Source organism: Rhinolophus hipposideros (genome assembly GCF_964194185.1).
Source record: "Rhinolophus hipposideros genome assembly, chromosome: 8".
Lineage (NCBI taxonomy): Eukaryota > Metazoa > Chordata > Mammalia > Chiroptera > Rhinolophidae > Rhinolophus > Rhinolophus hipposideros.
Genome location: NC_138054.1, coordinates 80,434,034 through 80,452,324, shown reverse-complemented (window position 1 = coordinate 80,452,324; position 18,291 = coordinate 80,434,034). Strand labels below are relative to the sequence as shown.

The window sequence follows — 18,291 nt, the reverse complement described above, 5'->3', positions numbered from 1 at the left end:
AGTGTTTTTCTGCCCTTACTTGCCCATGCCCCTAATGCCCCAGGAGTGAGGTGCCAGCCATGGACTCTTCCATCTGAGGAGCCTTGAAGGACGGTCTGGAGTCCATGGGCTATGGCCACTCCACCCACAGGTTTGCCCACACTGTGGTGTTATTAAAATGTTTACATTAGCTGCCAACTTTAAATATTTGGAGACATCACATAAAAATTTCAGATATTCAACTTCTCTTGAAAATGCAGAAAATTGGGCTGATATCCCCACGGCAATGTTGGCTGGGGCTGGGAACGCTCCCCTAGCAGGTTTCATCAGGGGGCTGCCTGTCTCCCGTGGGCATTTGCCTTTGCCGCTCTGGGTCTAGTCCAATCTGCTTCCCTTACCCTCCGCCCCCTTCACAGCAGTCTCTAGCTAGTGTCTGCGTGAACGCCTCTGGTAACAGGGAGCCTGCTACATCTTTGAGGCAGTTGATCTGAGCTGTTGGAAAAGGGATCCTAATTTGAGCTGTCTTTTCCCTTCTGTAACAAAGACACACAGGAGAGAGGGAGCTTTCGAGTCCAATGGATCCGGATCAGAGCACCTCCCTGTATTTAACCAGCTGTGTGATCGAAGGCAACGGATGGCCTTTCTGCGCTTCAGTTTCCTCAGCAGCACCTCCCTGCAGGGCTGTGCGAGGCTTAAAGTAGAGCGGCAAGTTTATAAGGCGCCTAAAGCAGGGTCTGGCACATGGCACGCACTCCCCGAATAACCTTTATCATGCCATGAACCTCCAGCCCTGGGTCCAGCTCTTCTCCAGTGAGCACAGGAGCAGGGAGTGGTCAGGGGCCCAAGCAAAGGTCTGTGCCTGTTAGAGTCAGAGGCAGAGTGAGGACTGTCCCCAGAGGGCACCCACACTTGAGGGCAAGCCCCTGGGAGCTGCTTCCCCCACAGCTTGGCCCACCAGGTGCTCTTGGGGCTTGAGTGGTAGGTCGACCCCTGGAGGGACCCCCACATCCCAGCCCTTACCCTACGGCTTTCCAAGGATGAGATCCCCATTCCTGGGAATGAAACTGCAGGTGGAGAAAGTCAACAGAGGGAAAAGCAGAGAGTGTTAATCACCATCATCCAAGAACAGCTGCCGTTACCAGCCACCTGGCTGTGTGCCTGGCAATATGCTGGGCGCTTTACTTGGGTCCTTGAATATAATTCTCACAACAGCCCTGGGACATAGATACTATTATCCCTGTTTTACAGACGTAGAAATTGAGGCTCAGAGAGGTTAAGAAACTTGCCCAAGGCGACACAGCCAGGATTTAACCGCTTATGACCACCCACCTAAGGCCCCCTCACGCCCCCACCCCACTCCTTCATGCCGTCATGAGAGTGGGGGAGGGGCGAGAGTATTTCCTAAAAGTGCTTCTAAGTTTGTCTCTGAGCGAGGCACTTTGGGTGGGCACGTGCGTCCGAGGGTCATGAGTGTAAGAGTGAGTGTGAGGGTGGACTCCCCCGTGGGTCTGCGTGTCACGGTGTCCGTGGTTCCAGGCGCGGTGGCTCTGAGTACACGTGCAGACTTAGGGTGCCGGGCGCGCACAGCCCCGGAAGGTGCGGGCGGGTGAGTGCGAGCGTGCGCACGTGCAGCGGCGCTGTCCGCGGACCCGGTGTCCGTGGTGCGGGCGCCGTGTGCCCCCCTCCCCCCGCTTCGGTGCTGATTGGCTCGGCGCCGTGACGGGCCAGCCCCCGCCCGGGGCGGCGGCGGCGACGGCGGCGGGCGCGGGTGCCCGCGTGTGCGCTGCGAGCCGGCGTGTGCGCCGGTGTGTGCGCCCGGCCTCCGGGTGTGCGGGAGAGCCAGGGAGCGCGCCGACGCGCGGGCCGCCGCGGCCGAGCCCCAGGGTGCGCGGCGCCCCCGCCCGCCCTGCCGGCCATGGCCCCCGTCCGGGGCCACCTGCCCCTCGCGCTTTGGGTTGTCACGGCCGCAGCGGCGGCAGCCACCTGCGTGTCCGCGGCGCGCGGCGAAGGTGAGCGGCGGCGGGGCGGGGCGGGGCGGGGGCGATGGCAGCGGCCGGGGGGCCGGGGGGCGATGTGCGCTGCTCCAGGCTCAACTTCCTTCCCCTGGACCCTGAGTGCCAAAGGGGCTGGGATCCTTGGGCCTGGGGGGACAGGGATGGCACCGCGGGAGAGACTCGGGGTCAAGGGACTGAGCAGTGGAGATGGGGACAGGACTGGGAGACAGAGACCCGAGGGCTTGAGGAAGAGGGACAGCGGCACAGGCCAGGCGATTGGGGAACGGGGACAGCGCTGAGGGATTTGGAGCTGGGGACAGAGAACTGAAGATCATACCCTGGGGTTGAGGGAACAAGATAAGGGGCAGAAGACAAGAGAAGAGGTATAAAGGAGAGAGGAGACAGAGGGCAGGGGATGAGGTGGGGACAGAGAACAGAGTGAAGGAGGGACCCAAGGATACAGGATGACATTCAGAGAGCTGAAGGAAAGAGGGGCAGGGATGGCGGCCAGAGATGGGGACCAAGAACTGAGAAATGAGAATCCGAGAGAACAGGACAGGGTTTGGGGGAAGACAGGACTGGGGGGCAGGGAGTGAGTCTCGGAAGTGGCTGGGGGTTTGCGGGAGAAGGAAGGACAGCAGTCAGGGAGTAACAACTGGTGGGGAGCCAGCTTTGGTGGGCAGGAAGGAGCAGCCTTGGGAGGAAGGGCCAGTCAGCAGAGGGCTGAGGGGCTGGCAGAGGAACTGAGGCAAGCAAGGCCTGAAGAGCAGGGTCTTGTCCAGGGGCAAGAGGCAGGAGCAGGGGTTGTGAACTGAACAGTCAGGACCGAAAGAGTCTGGGAGGTGACCACCTGGTGGTGGGAGGGGCACTCATGAGACTCTCCAGCACCCAGGGTCTCACACCTACACACAGGATGCTGCCCTGCGTTCTGCTCCCTGCCCCAGTCCCGACCCTGGACCTTCTTGCTGCCCAGAGGAAACCGACCTGGTGCTCTGTGCGGTATCCCCTGCAGACGTCCTGGGTCCAGAGCTGGTCTCACCCTGGCAGAATGAACTTCCAGATAGGAGGGAGCTCCAGAGCTGGTGTTCCTCACCCACGCTCAGATATAGCAGAGATCCACTCCACACACATGAATAGCTCGTGGAGATACAGCTGAAGCTCACATGCACACACAGACACTCATTGGGATTCACACACGTAGCCCCAGGCCTGTAGAGACTCACACGCATGGACAGCCCCCCTTCCACCCTCTGTCAGATGTACAGATATGCAGATAGTACACGTGTGCACACACATGTGTGCAGATGCATGCACTTGAAAACATGCATATCCTTGGGCAGACACCACATAGAAGGAGACCTCAAACCTGCATTCATGCCCACAGAAGTGGGTGTGCACAGAATAAACGCACATAGACAGAGATAAACTCAGGGGCCTCACAGGGAGCAGGGACCATATAGCAGGGGACCTGGAGGTGAGATGGCACGCGTGTGGGTAATGATGAAGTGCAGGTTCCTGGGCACCAGAAGGGGGGAGAGGGAGAGTATGGGAGAGGGCACGAGAGGCCTGGGCGCTCCCGGAGCTGCTGTCTGAGAGGACAGATTTCTCAGGGTTGGAAGGAAGAGGCAGCTTCTTCCCCCAGCAGGCGTCTGAGGGAACCCACATCAAGGCTGTGGCCTTCCGGCAGTGCACCATCAATTCCTTGATGCAACTCTGTTCTCGGAGAGGAGCCAGCACCCTCCAGAATCACAAGCTGGCAAACGCCAGAGCCCCCTGGGGAAGGGAGTTAGGGGAGGGGAGTTTGGGGAGGACAAATTATTGGCCTGGGAAAGAGAACTTGTCAGGAAGGGCAACAGTTGGGGAAGAGGCAAGATCCACAGAGAGATAGGCGGGGAAGTCAGTGCAGGATGAAGGGAGGCACTGTCCAAGGGCTCATCTGCACCGATCCGGTCAATGCAGCAGGGTATCCATAGCCCGGCATGGGTGACCCACGCAGGTGGGACAGCCATTGGTGGAGACCTAGGGCATGGGTTCCATGTGGGACAGCTAGGCGTCCCTTCCAGCATTGACCCTGGTATGGCGCAAAGCCAGGACCAGCCAGGGAAGACTTTTGGAACTTGAGGAAGGGGCTCTGTTTATAGCTGGGGTCCTGCAAAGATGACAGTGACCCAGGCTGGCAAGGTGCCCCTACACCAGGTCCCTCCCAGGGGGAGGGCCCTGCACCTGCAGAGATTGCCCACCCCTACCTCCCTCTCCCCCCTGCAGCAGCCCCACGAGACTCGCAGCCCTTTATCACTCTTTGGGGTGATCTCAGGGGCATTCACGTCCTGGCTGACATCCCCTGGCCACCCTGAATTCTCCAGCCTCACCATCATGCGCTGTGTCCTCAGGGAATGTAAATCAATTTAAGTATTAGTCTCAGCGAAATGGAATGGGGGAAGGTGATGATGCTGGAGAAAAAAAGAAATTGCTCAGTGCCTTCCACAGTCGAACAGGAGAGGCGTAGGGATTATCTGTGCTTCTCGGAGCAAGAGAGGGACCCTTTTGATGCCCTAGAACACTGGAAGAGGTAGGCCAGAAGGGATGCCTATGGACAGCTCGCAGATGAGGAAACTGAGGCACAGAGGGTTTAAGCGATTTGCTTCATTGAAAGCCCTGAGAGACCGTCTAGTCCAACCCTTACATTTGCAAGTGGGGAGACAGGCCCATCGAGGGGAATTGACGTCACAGATGTAACACAGACCCACAGTCCAGCAGTGCAAGAGGCAGGAGAGAGCCCGGCCCGGGTGACCAGAAGGGTCTGAATCTGCACGGGGACTCAGGCCCAGGCAGGACGGGCCTAACGCTGGAATTCTCTCCAGCCCTCATCAAACATCCTGTAGGCCTGGAGCTTTCCCATGAGAGAGACACTGTGTCGTTCCCCCCCCACCACACACACACACAGAGGAGAGGACATGAGGTACGGAAGAGGGGGACAGAGGGAGAGGAGAGGAAGGGAGGGACAGAGAGGGGTCTGGAAGGAATTGGAACAAGCAGCCCTGGAATCCTATAGTTCTTCCTGAATCCGATAAAATTGACTTTTGACTTATCTCTGGTTTATCTGAGCCCCTGGCTCGCTGATCAAAAATTCACTGCAAATGTGGGGGAGCTTCCCAGGGGAGGGAAGGGCCTGGAAAGGGGGGTCTGCAAGCGACTGCCCCTAGAGTCAGGGTGATTCAGGGGGAGGAGTCCAAGCGGGATATTCACCTAGATGTCCCTGGCTAGGGATGGGTCTGAGCTGCATAGAGAATGGGCCCTTCTGCTCTGAGACCCTGTCTGGGACGTGGGTTGGTGTGGGGGAGCCCATTGGTCCCCTTCCCCAACCTGTCCCCAAACTGGTCTGGGGGAAACCGCAGTGCGGCCCCCTCCCCCTCCCACCAGGCAGCAAGAGAGAGCTGCCTGACCCAGTTTTCTCTCCATTGCCTGAGAGGGAGGGAGGGAGGCGGGAAGACTTCTCTGCCTGGCATGGGGCTGGCTCTGGGAGAGGAGATCCCTTTGCAGACACTGGCTCCATCCCCTGATCCTACCTGGCCTCTGGGGGCCCAGGGAGGAGCACAGAGCCCCCTCCCTGGTTCTGCAAACCCTCTCTCTAGCTGGCCTCCTCCTCCCTGACAATGGGGTGGGGAGGGTGAGAGGAAGAGGAAATCAGCAAATAAGAGCATCCTCATTCCAACATTTCCTGAGGACACTTGTCTCCATCTTTGAGGGGCAGGCACAGAGCAATGCAAATCTCAGGCAGAAGGATGCCAGCCTTCGTTCTGGAAAGTCCCAGAAGGGCCCAAGCTTTAACCCTCTGTGACCTGCCCAACCCTGCCGATTGGGTTAGTTGGAAGCCTGTGACTGCTGCCTGGGGGAGGGAGGTACATGGAAGAGAGAGTGAAATGGAAAGCTGTGGGACTATGGAGCCAAAAGCTCTCACACAACTCTCATTAGATAGAGCAAAGGAAGCAGGGGACCAGAGAGGTGAAGGGACTTACCCAAGGACACACAGCAGTTAGAGACAAAGCAGGGACTGAACCTCGGATTTCTTAACAGTTTAGGGTACCTCTATCACTGTAACATGAGTGGGTGGGTTTGAGGTACAAGGAGAGAGGTAGGAGGGGCAGGACTTAGGGAAAGGGAACTAGCTTTGGTAAGGCATTGACTCCAGGCTTTACTATCACCCACCTTAGATATTATTATCCCCATTTTACAGATGAGGAAATTGAGGTTCAGAGAAGTGAAGGTCACTTCTCTGCTAAGGAGCTGTATTAAGATATGAGCCCAGAGATGTCTGACTCCAATGGCAGGCTCTGTTTTCTACTGTGAGGGTCTGGCTTAGAATAGTCTTGCTTTCTGACCAGTCCTCCTTCCCCCCCCATAGGCTCAGGCTGCCAGGGCTGGTGGCATTGTTTGTGGTTGCCGCAGCAGGTGCTCTGAATGCCAGCCCTGCTGGGTACAACGGTGGGGCTCCGGGGGCATTCCAGAACTTCCCCAAGGCTAGTGTTTTCATCCATAAAGTGGAGATAAGAATGAACACCTTTTGCATTTGTTGTGCAGGTCACAGATGAGGCATCTCAAACTCTTCCTGTAGAACTCAGCACATAGTAGGTGCTCACCAAGAGGCAGCTCTTACTCTTCTAAATCCCTCCATGCCAAATGTGCACAGAGGACCTACTAGGTGCCAGGCATCTTCTGGGGGAGGTTCACTGACGATTGTAAAGCTGGTGCCAGTCCTCTGCAGGGAGGTCTGACCTCACAGTGTGAATGCCATCATGTCCCATGAGTAGGACAAGGGTCAGGTCATCTTGACAATCTCCTGTGAGACAGGAACCACTGTCACCCCCATTATTCTACAGAGGAGGAAAGTGAGGTCAGAATCGGACGGGACTTGCTCGGGGACACGCAGACCCTAAGTGGCAGAGCTGGGTTGTGATGCAGGCCTCCCAGATGGCTGAGCGCATCTCTCTATCCCACTGTACCCCCACTCGGAGCAGCCGGGCACTCGGAGCAGCTTGTGTTCTGGGAGTTGAGGAGATGGTGTTTTGGCTGAGATGTTGGAAAATGTCTTCAGGGGAGAGAGAGAACTTGAACTGAGCTTTGATGGACAAGGGAAGTGAGAAAGGACGCAAAGATCTGGAGCCCACCTGTTGGGGGCTGAGCTGACCAGTGTGGCTGGGTCAGACTGCTCTTGAGTAACTAGGGAACACGGTCCCAGGCGTCTGATGTGCTCTTGTCTCTTGTTTTGCAGTGAACTTGCTGGACACGTCAGCCATCCACGGGGACTGGGGCTGGCTCACGTATCCAGCTCACGGGGTAAGTGATGGGCAGTGGGGCCAGCGTCAACCCTTTGTGAGCAGAGAGAGGTTGCAACTCACCGAGGAAGCAGAGGCCCAGAGAGGTGAAGGGACTTACCCAAGGACACACAGCAGTTAGAGATACCACTGCTGATTTCTTAATAGTTGAGTGCTAGCAGAGCCTTGGGATTACAGAACCAGCCCTGGAGCTGGGCTCCTGATTCTTCATGTCTGAGGCCCTAGATATGGGACCTTCATATCTGTGTCCTGGGTCTACGCATTCAGGATATGCCATGGTGAGACCCAGGCTAGCCTAAGACACATCAGTGTCAAGAAACAGGGCCAGGAAGGCCGCATCCAGCCTTTCACCACTTCAGGCTTGGTCCCCTCCGTCACAGCTGTCCTACCCTCACCAGGGGATGCCCGGAGCCCCAAAGCCCCCACTTGCTTCCCTTTTCCATCAGAACCAGCTGGGTGGCGTTGCCAACCCCACTGTGGCCAAGCCCCCAGGCCCATCTGGCCAGGATCCGTGGTGATCCTGGGCTCAGCCCATCAGGTCCCTGTGGGGTCATGTGCTCACGGGCGACACCCCCCTCCCACCCTCCTGGGGAGTGGGCATGGCAGCTCCTGGTCCCTCCACTTCTCTTACCCGAATCCCAGGGGGTGAGGCAGTAAAGCCAGCGCAAGCCAGTGAGCCTAGTGGGATCCTGGCCCTGCCATCGACAAGCTGGGTGGCCCTGGGTCACCGCCTCACCTCCCTGAGTCTCAGTTTCCCTATCTAGAAAGAGATGAGCATATGATGACCCGGTGGGGTTTGCTGCGAGGGGGAGAGGAGATGACGCAGTCTTGGCACTGTGCCTGGCACACAGCGAGCCTCACTAATGTATTATTGTCATTCTCGGGGTTGTTAGTGTGCGTTATGGTTATATCTCACATAAATTTCCTCCCACAAATGTGCTCAGAAGCACACACATCCCCGCCATCGACACGAGCACGTCATGTACACACGATTTCTTCCGTGAATCCTTCAGTTTCCGTGGCTCTAGGGACAGAGGGATAATATTAATAACGATAATGACACTAAGTTCATATTTGTGAAGGGAGTATTTCTGTACTTTGCGGTAGGATTTTCATCCAGGCTGTTTGTGGCCTGTGGCTGAGGTCAGAACAGAGCCTTGCTCTTCTCTCTAGGTAGCCTTGTCCCCAGCTAGCAGGAAGCTGAGTCCACTGTCATCAGCCCCCACGCACCAGGCTTCAGGGAGCTGGAGGGGCCAGCTCTGGGGGCCTGAGAACCAGAAGGGAACTCCTCGTCTGCCTGAAGACATCTTGGGGTGTCTGTTTACCTCCCTGGGCCTCTCCCTGTGTGTACCTCAGATGGCTACCTCGCAGGGGATGAGTATGAGTGAGAAAGCCCACTCTGCCAGTGGGAGGGGGCTGACCCATAAGGAGGTGACTGGCTGGGTCAGCATGTCCCCTGAGACCCAACAGCTAGGAAGGAGTGGACCCGGCCCCACGTTGGCTTTGGGTGTCTTTGTCCCTTTGTTCCACTTAGATCTTAGGACTTGGTTTTTAGAGTAACAAGGAGTGATAAGGATTTTAAGCCGGCGAGGAACATGACCAAACTTGTGTTTTGGACGATCGTTCTGGTAATCTCAGGTTCTTTTGTTTGCAGCACGCTGTAAAGCACGGCTCAGAGTTATCTCATTTCATTTGGGAGTTAGAACAAATAAAAACTTACTCTCATCGCTCTTAACAATTCATTTAATCCCCGTTAGCAGTCCTGCAAGTAGGTACAGCCGCCCCGTTTCACAGGTGAGGAAGCTGAGACTCAGCAGTAGGAGATAACTTGCCCACCCCAGGCAGCTTCTGTGTGATGGCCTGGAACTCAGATCTCTCTGAGCCCAGAGCCCGCGTTGAGTCCCTTCCGCCCTCGTTGGTCTCTGTCCTCATTGTGATGGGGCGGGAGATAACCCTGCATTGTCCACTGAGCCCGGGGCCGCCTCCTGTCCGTATGAGGCCTGGAGATCCCGCTTACTTAGAGAGGGAAGAAGGCTGGATGAGACCCCTGGCTCCCAGACTCGAGATCTTGAACCCGTGCCAGGCTAGCAGCTGAAACATGCAGATGCTCTTATGCAGGGGTTCTGGGGAGGGGCCTGCGGCTCTTTGGTTAAATAAGCTTTCCAGAGGATTCTCTCCCAGGGCGGGGAGCCTTGGGAGATAGTACTTGAGGGTCTGTCCACCGCTCTGGTCCTTGTACCCTGGGTCCAAGAGTCATCCAGGGCTGTTTCCAGCATCAGCAAAGTTATCAGATTGTCAAGCAGGCTAAGAGCCTAAAGGCCAAGGCGCTGGGTCTGGATGCACTGGGGCTCTGCTGTCTCTAATCTTGACTCAGGCAAGTCCCTTACCTTGTCTCGACCTCCTCGTTTACCTCCTCTTTTATAACATGGGGACGATCACAGCCTGCTCCGTGCAGTTGTCACCTATGAGATGATGCATGAAAAGGACAGTTTACCAGTGAGAAACTGGAAGTTCTGAGAGGTTAAGCAAGGTCCGGGGAAGTCTGGCCCCAGAACCCATGCTTTTAACCAGGCTGTGCCCCTCTCTTTGCCTCCCTCCCTCCACACACTGGTATATGCGCCACCTCTGGTGAATTAACAGCTGCCTTACATGAGAGGACACATTCCTTTCTATTGTCTCACTTGACCCTCACCACCCCCGGTGTAGATGGAACATCAGGCTTTATCTACATGGGTTTACGCATGAGAAGCCCAAGGCTCAAAGACGGGATGGGATACACTCAGGGCTGCACAGCTGGTTTACTGCTTTCTGCTCCAGGAAGAAGACAGCTCCAGAGCGATGGTGGGGGTTGAGGGAAGAGTGTGCCAGGGGCTCGAGAGGCAGCTGGGGCGGGAGTGGTACCCGGCATGAGGTGGGTTACCCCAGGGAGAGAACAGGGCTGATTCTACCTTTGCACCAGCCTCCAGGAATTTGTGCCACTGTGGGCGTCCACAGTAGCCCCGGGCCTGGCAGGGCTAGGTCAGTGCCACTGGCACTGGTGGGGGCAGCTGGAGCAGACTCAGATAGAGCTGATTAATTTATCTCAGTGCCTGGCAGGAAACAGACCGGCAGCAGCCGGCTGGCTCTTTGGTGCTCCATTAATTGTGACAATGCCTTTAACCCCAGATGGGACACAGCACTGCCCAGAGGCCCCAGCTATAGTGTGGGGGTACAGGGCGGGGGTCCTCTAGGGGTGGGGTTACAGGAGGTATGATCTCTTTCAGGTGAAGCGGGCACTCCCTGCACGTCTTCCCTGGCGGTCCCAGAGGCAGGCACAGATGGGCTGGGAAGATGCTGCCAGCTCAGCAGCATGTTAGTCCCATTCCTCAGGTGCCTTCCTGTGCCAGACCCAAGCTAAGCACTTTGCAGACTTCTTCTCCCTTCATACTTGGAAGCCTTGCTGGAGTCGGCCTGTCTGAGCCCCATTTTACAGATGAGGGTGCTGAGGGTCTAGCTGGCCAAGATGAGATGAGACGGGTTTCTGTCAGGCAGGACACTTGAGATGCTTATGGGTCCCCACTCTGGCACTTGTGGAACAGTTCAGAACTCCGTGGATTCTCAGAGCATCACAAGGAGTGGTCTTTACCTTCCTCCCACCCCTGCTTAAGTAATAGGATCTGGTTCAAGGACAACTGCATGTAGAGGCCCAAGAGAGAAGACCAAGGCGCTGCATCTCTGGTGGAGCCGGGACAGGGACCCAGAGCCTGTCCCCTCCATCTTCCCTCAGCCCCCAGCCCTTCCTCAGGGCCCTCAGGAGTCCACTGAATTCAGCCCAACAATGACTGCTCCTGGCCAACAAGCCTTCTGCTGCTGAGGAAGCTAGGGCCCACAGAGGAGCTGCGATTCGCCCAAGGTCTCACAGTAGGTTGGAGACCAAGCCAGCTCATTTCTTGTAGCTCATTTCTCAACACTGCATCTTCAACATGACTCTTCTGTGTCCAACTGGACTGTTCCGTGCTTGCTGAACATGGCTTACAGTTGCCTGTCTCTTGGGGCCCTTTCCTCCCAGCCCTGCCAGAGGTTCCTTCCTGCTGCAATTTCACAGGAAGTTTTGCCTGCGCCCTGGACGCTTGCTCCCTTTGGCATGTTACCCTGCACCACCTTGTCTGTGAGCTGGACTGGGAAGAATTTGAGGGCGGGACATATTTATGGTGTATTTCTGTCTTTAAGTTGTGGTATACACAGTACACATAACATAAAATTTACCATCTTAACTATTAACATTTTTAAGTGTGCAGTTTAGTGGTATTAAGTACGTTCACATTGTGTGACCACCATCACCACCATCCACCTCTAGGAACTTTTTCATTTTCCCAGACTGAAACTTCTGTACCCATTAAACTATAATTCCCCATTCCCCTCTCCCCCCAACCCCTGGCAACCACCGTTCTGCTTTCTGTCTCGATGAATCTGACTGCTCTAAGTACCTCAGATGAGTGGAATCATGCGGTCTCTGTCCTTTTGTATCTGGTTTATTTCACTTTGTGTAATGTCCTCAGGGTTCATCCATGTTGTAGCATGTGTCGGTATTTCATTCTTTTTTAAGGCTGAATATTATGCCATTGTGTGGATAGAGCACATTTTGTTTATCCATTCATCTGTTGATGGACCCTTATGTTTCCACCTTTTGTCTGCTATGAGTGTGGGTATGCAGGTATCTGTTTGAGTCCCTGCTTTCATTTCTTTTTTTGAGTGTACACCCATAAGTGGAATTGCTGAACCATATGGTAATTCTATGTTTAATTTTTGAGGAGCTGCCATACTGTTTTCCACCGTGGCTGCACCATTTTACATCCCCACCAGCGGTGCATGAAGGTCCCAGTTTCTCCACAGCCTCACCAACGCTTGTTTTTTTCTGTTGTTTTGATAATAGCTAATGGTGTAAAGTGGTGTCTTATTGTGCTTTTGATTTCCCTGATGATTAGTGATGGTGATCATTTCCATGTGCTATTTAGCCATCTGTATATCTTCGGAGAAATGTCTATTCAGCCCTTTGCCCATTTTTAAATAAGGTTGTTTGTATTTTGGTTGTTGAGTGGTAGGAGCTCTTTACATATTCTGGATATCAATCTCTTATCAGATATATGATTAGCACATGTTTTCTTCCATTCCATCTGTTGTCGTTTCCTCTGTTGATAGTATCTAGTATATTTCTGAATCTGATACCTGGCCAGCACCTGGCACAGAAGCAATCACATTCAACTTTCCCACATCGTGGTACTCTCTTGCATGGGACTCCAGCCAGCCCGGGAGCCCCCAGCCCTAGGTGGAGGCCAGAGGGACCATCACGCACAGTAGGGCAGAAAGAATCCATCTATCAACCACTGAACTAGCACCAGTTCAGGGGGTGCTGCTGAAAGATGTGAGGTGGGGTGCAACAGGGTCATGTTCATGCATTAGATTCCTCTGACTGCTGATAACGGAAACTGGACCAGTAGGCTCGCTGACTTCCCCAGCACGTCCCCCGACTCTGGGAGTGACAGGAGAAGCCACGTGTAATAGAAACAAGGTCAGAGCGTTATAGCTTTGGCACCAGTTCCAGTCCTGGCTCCATCACTCACTGGCTCCATGGGACCTCAGGCATGTGGCTCATATGTCTCAGCCTCTGTTTGCCCATCCATAAACAGGCAAACAAATAACCCTTCCCCAGAAGGCTGTGGCACTCTGTGAGAGCACATCTGTCAGGTGCCTGACATCTGGCAGCTGTCATAATCCACTAGAGGGTCAGTTCCTCCAGGCTGGAAAGTGTTCTATCTTCGACCCCAGGACGCCCCCAGGACAGTGCATGTTGCATGTGGTCAGGGTAACTGGCAAAGAGGGCTTGGTGCTGGCTCTCATTTCAGCTGCCTGCGCTCTCTCTGCCACAGTGGGACTCCATCAACGAGGTGGACGAGTCCTTCCGGCCCATCCACACATACCAGGTGTGCAACGTCATGAGCCCCAACCAGAACAACTGGCTGCGCACCAGCTGGGTGCCCCGCGACGGCGCGCGGCGCGTCTACGCCGAGATCAAGTTCACCCTGCGCGACTGTAACAGCATGCCCGGCGTGCTGGGCACCTGCAAGGAGACCTTCAACCTCTACTACCTGGAGTCGGACCGCGACCTGGGCGCCAGCACACAGGAAAGCCAGTTCCTCAAAATTGACACCATTGCGGCCGATGAGAGCTTCACGGGTGCTGACCTGGGCGTGCGACGCCTGAAGCTCAACACGGAAGTGCGTGGTGTGGGCCCCCTCAGCAAGCGCGGCTTCTATCTGGCCTTCCAGGACATCGGGGCCTGCCTCGCCATCCTGTCCCTCCGCATCTACTACAAGAAGTGCCCCACCATGGTGCGCAACCTGGCCGCCTTCTCGGAGGCGGTGACGGGGGCCGACTCATCGTCACTGGTGGAGGTGCGCGGCCAGTGCGTGCGGCACTCAGAGGAGCGGGACACGCCCAAGATGTACTGCAGTGCCGAGGGCGAGTGGCTGGTGCCCATTGGCAAGTGTGTGTGCAGCGCTGGCTATGAGGAGCGGCGGGATGCCTGTGTGGGTGAGCGCGCCACGCGGGGGCGGGCTGGCAGGAGGGCAGGTCTGGGCAGAGCTGCCAGGGCGTGCGTGGGGCGGTGCCATCGTCGCAGGTGTCTGGGGGGGGGGGTGCACACAGCACCTGGGAACCGCCACTGTTCCTGTGTCAGCAAATACACCAGGCCACCTGTGTGTGTGTTGGGGTGCCAGGAAGGAAACACACTACAGCCAGGTGGTAGGCCCTGGGGGCATTGTGGAGAGGTACTATTATGGGCAGCTGTGTGAGTGTACTACTGGATACATGCCTGTGTTAGGGAACAACACTGTGAGCTAACTTAGGTCGCCATTGTTCTAAGTACTTCTCACATGTTAACTCATTTAGTCCCCACAACTACCCTATGGAATAGAAACTGCTACTCTTCTGGCTTTATAGACCCGGAGACTGAGGCACAGAGAGGCAGAGCAACTTGCCCAAGGTCACACAGCTAGGAAGTGGCCAAGCTATGATGTGAACCCGGAAGTCTGGCTACAGAGTCCATGCTCTAAACCACTAAGCCTCTAACCTATGCATGGAGGGAAGTGGCGCCAGGCCATGGGTGAGTGAGTGCAGTACGGGGCCATCATGAAGGTGTGCAGGCAGGATCTGAAGCAGGCTGTGTTTGTTCAGGGGAACTTATGTAGGGACCTGTGGGAGAGGACAGCCGAAGCACCTGTTCCCATGGGTGTAATTCTAGGGTTCCCAGGTCAGAGGCCGGGAGCAGGGCCCAGACCTCAGGCTGTGTGCCCGTGAGGGTGATCAGCAGACCGCCATGTGGGGCAGCGCGGCTGAGCACTGGGAGAGCTGGCGTGGACAGACAGCTGGTGCCCCAGCTGTTCCTGGTCTCGGCCTGGTTGCCCTCTGTCCTTCCTTGGCCTCCCTGGGGGCTGGCAACATGGCAGCGCAGCCACTCAGCACAGTGAAGCCTGCTGTTAGGGCTGCTGATTCTCCCGGGGGAGGAGGATGTTCCAATGCAGGGATGAGAGAGACGACGGCCTGTCCCCCGACAGCCTTAGTCGGAATAGCCTTCTAACCCTTTGCTGCTACCACAGAAGCCTCAAAGCCCCAGGTAGTGGGCACATCAGGCCCCCTCAGCACCATTCCTCTGCCCCAAGCAGGCAAGAAAGGAGCCTCGGTGCTTACAGGACGGAGCAGGGCACAGGCTGACAATTTCACGTGATACACAAGCTCATTCTCTGGGACAGGATCTTCCATCCAGCCTCCAGGCCCTTTCTGGCCCCTCTCTGGGGCTCCCTGGTTTCCTTCAGAAATCTTTCTTCACATTCCCAACTTCTATGAGTCTTTACCTCTCCTGAACCCGAAACCCCAAAGCACCTTCTGTGACATTTACCTGTTTCTGGATTTGTTCTACCCTCTGTGGCCTAGTGTGCCAGGCTCCCCTGGTCTCCAGCCTCTCCTGGTTCTTATTACAGACATCCCCGTACTTCTCAGCTCCCTGCTGGGCAATCAAAATAACAGACATCCCTATTGCCTTTACGGCTTGCAAAAAGGGATTCCTCACATATCGGTTTATTTGCTCATTGGAGCAAGGCAGGTATTATAATTCCATTTTACAGATGGGGAAACTGAGGCTCAGGAGGTAGTGTTGCCTGCTGAGCTCTCGTGGCTGGTGAGAGGTGGAGCCGGGACCTGAGTCAATTCTGTTTTGCTCTGAGCCAGACATAGGCTTTGAACCTATCCTTGGCCCACCCCTACTGCGTTCCCTGCCCGAGCTGGCTCCTAACATCTCCTCATTCTGATGGGGATAATCAAGTGCCTTAGCGACAACTTTTCAAGTGTTTTCCATGTGCACTTTTATAAGCACTTTTTATGCATCATGTTAGTTACTTGTTCTGTGTCCCAGGCACTGGGGACATAAGCACAGGGAGTTCACGTAGTTTCTCATCCTTACAATAATCCTCTAAGCTCGGTATCATATTCCCATCTTCCAGATGAAAGAAACTGAGCCCCCTCAACCGAAGTCACAGAGTAGAGATCTGATCCCAGGTTATCTCACTCCAGAGCCCTGAACTGCTTCCTCTATTCACAAAGCGCCCTGCTGAGCCCCACTGCCCTCCTCCCTGGGTAATATTCAGACAGTAACTGCTACACAGGCTGGTGGATATCTGCTCGAGGTCACTTGCTGCCCCCAACTCTGGATTTAGCCAGTGAGCACAAGCGACTCACTTGCTTATCCAGAGTGCACTGAGACATTTGTCTGTAGGAGAGAGACTGGTCCTCCTGACTTCGGGGTTGGGGCTTCACTCAGGGTCTTGGGAACTGTCCCAGCCTCCTTGTTTGACAGAGGCGGAAAGTGGAGCTCAGAGAGGGAATGTGTCTTGCCCAAGGTCCTATCGCATGTCAAGGGCAGGGTTCTTGGTGGAAACACAACGCCTGGACGATGGAATCTCCTGGGGCTGGGCGAGAACAAGGCTACTCCCATTTCCTGGCTCTGCTGGCATACTAATAAAAAATAATAAACGCCAAAGCAGGGTTAGGGAATTGCAGCATATTTTGAATTTTATGTCTAAATCACAATATCAGTTTGCCAGTTGTAAGATAATTACAGGTTTTATAAAAAATATGAATTCGTGGTACACTGTAGGCAGTGAGGTGCAAGGACAGAATGCCAGTTTTCAGTAGCACGAAGAGAGACTTTTCTCAGCCCCATCAGTGAGCTTCTCTGTATAACCTCCCTTGAGAAAGCAGCACAGGTCCAATACTGAAGTCCACCAACGGGAGACCCGGGCCAGTATCCCCCATTCCCACCCACTCTTAGGGTACCTTGAGAGTGGGGAGGATGGGGGCCAACCTGGAGCTGGGGACAGATGGGGTGCCTTTCTTGGGCTACTTGAGGGGCGGTCCTCTCGAAGCTGCAGCCCCCCACTACCCAACCTGAGTGGGACCTCCTGAGTTCATGGAGCCCACAACCCTCTCCTTTGGACCGTTCTCTCTGAGCAAACAGTTAAGGAGAGAAAGAGCTAGGACAGGGGTCCTGACTGACTCAGCCCTGAGCAACCCCCACCCCTCCTTCTAGTGATAGAAGGGATCCAGGGCTTGGACCTGCCGTGGGGGGCAGGCCCACAGTGACAGCCACCTCCCAGTCTTCTGGTTCCCTCTCACTGTTTCTGCCCTCACAGCACCTCTCAGAAGTGGCTGAGCAGCCCTCGATTTTACAGAGAAGACCATAGAGCCCAGAAACAGGGACCTTTCCAGTCACAGGGCTCTTTAGAGGCCTTACTGAGACTGTCCTCAGGCCTCAGAAACCCACAGAAGAATGTCAGAGCCACGTAGAACTGGTCCAGTTTACCAGGGGGGAAATGGAGGCCCAGAGAGGTGAAGTGACTGGCCCAAGGGCACCCAGCTAGGAGTGGTTCATTGAATCCCAAATCTCTCAACTCCCCAACCAGGAAGCTCCCCAGGCCTCACAGCTCCTGACCCAGTGACTTCCCCCCACACCTGGCAGCACACCCTTCTCCCCACTGCAGAGAGGGTGAGGAACGCAGAACATCACCCAAGACATGCAGTAGTCAAGTCTGAAGTCCCAGTTGCCGTCCTTCCTATCACCTGGACACAGAACATAAATCACCCTCCACAGCCCTAATCATCTTTCTATAAATACCGGAGTCTCACTTCGGAGGGGGGAGCATGAATGGCAAGCTCTTTTGCCTCCTGTGTTTAAAATCTGATTTAGAATTAATTTCCTTTGGTCGTCCACCGGCAGACACCTTATTTGTCAAACCTCAAGCTCTTTACGGGGGAGAAGAAAGAGGTAGCTGGGGCCTCGGGCAGCTGCCGGCCTGACAGACGGCCTGGGCAAGGTGCCCTCGGCAGGGGCAGGCGCCCCTCCTGGCCCAATGCCTGACACGGGGCCCACGCAATCTCCGGAAGCGCCCTGGGTCGATGGGCAGGGCCAGGCCACAGCCCAGAGCTGCTCCATCTGTCTCGGCCATTAATTCCCGGCTCTGCCTCCAGGTCTCTGGGCTCTCCGAGGCCTGGTGATTAGTATTCTTATTAAAGATTATTTTATTTCATTGCGCGGATTAATCTGGCCTTGACACGTTGGAGCCATATGGATATTAGTGGAGCGTGTGAGAAACGCCCACGGGTGAGCGGCAGAACGGCAGGGCCATCTCGAAGCCCCAGACAGGTGTTGAGAGGCTTGTGGGGGAAAGACCCCCCGCTCCCGAGGCTCCCCCACCTAGGTTTGCATTCTGGCTCAGGGAACCTAGGGCAAGACACTCAAGCTCTCTGAGCCTCTGTTTCCTTTCTGTCAAACAGATGTATCATTGAAGACACATAGAATTGCAATAATAAATGCCAGGCACCGTCCTGGCATGAATTCATGTATATTCACTCATCTCATCCTCACCACAGCCCGAGGAGCTCCCATTTTACAGAGG

At 55.3% G+C, this 18,291-nt stretch overlaps 1 protein-coding gene across 4 annotated transcripts in view; it reads left to right on the top strand.

Annotated features, from left to right (window-relative positions):
- The first annotated feature begins 1,815 nt into the window (after window positions 1-1,815).
- The window catches only part of EPHA8 (EPH receptor A8), a 35,412-nt gene continuing 18,936 nt past the window's right edge, over window positions 1,816-18,291 (top strand). For all 4 annotated transcript variants that reach the window (XR_013993719.1, XR_013993720.1, XM_081055024.1 and 1 more), the window contains exons 1-3: window positions 1,816-1,988; window positions 7,243-7,307; window positions 13,213-13,876. Coding sequence is in view for 2 of the 4 variants with exons in the window: in XM_081055024.1 (XP_080911150.1) it covers window positions 1,895-1,988; window positions 7,243-7,307; window positions 13,213-13,876 (823 nt within the window). In the remaining 2 variants the exon portion in view is untranslated. The remainder of the gene's footprint in view (window positions 1,989-7,242; window positions 7,308-13,212; window positions 13,877-18,291) is intronic.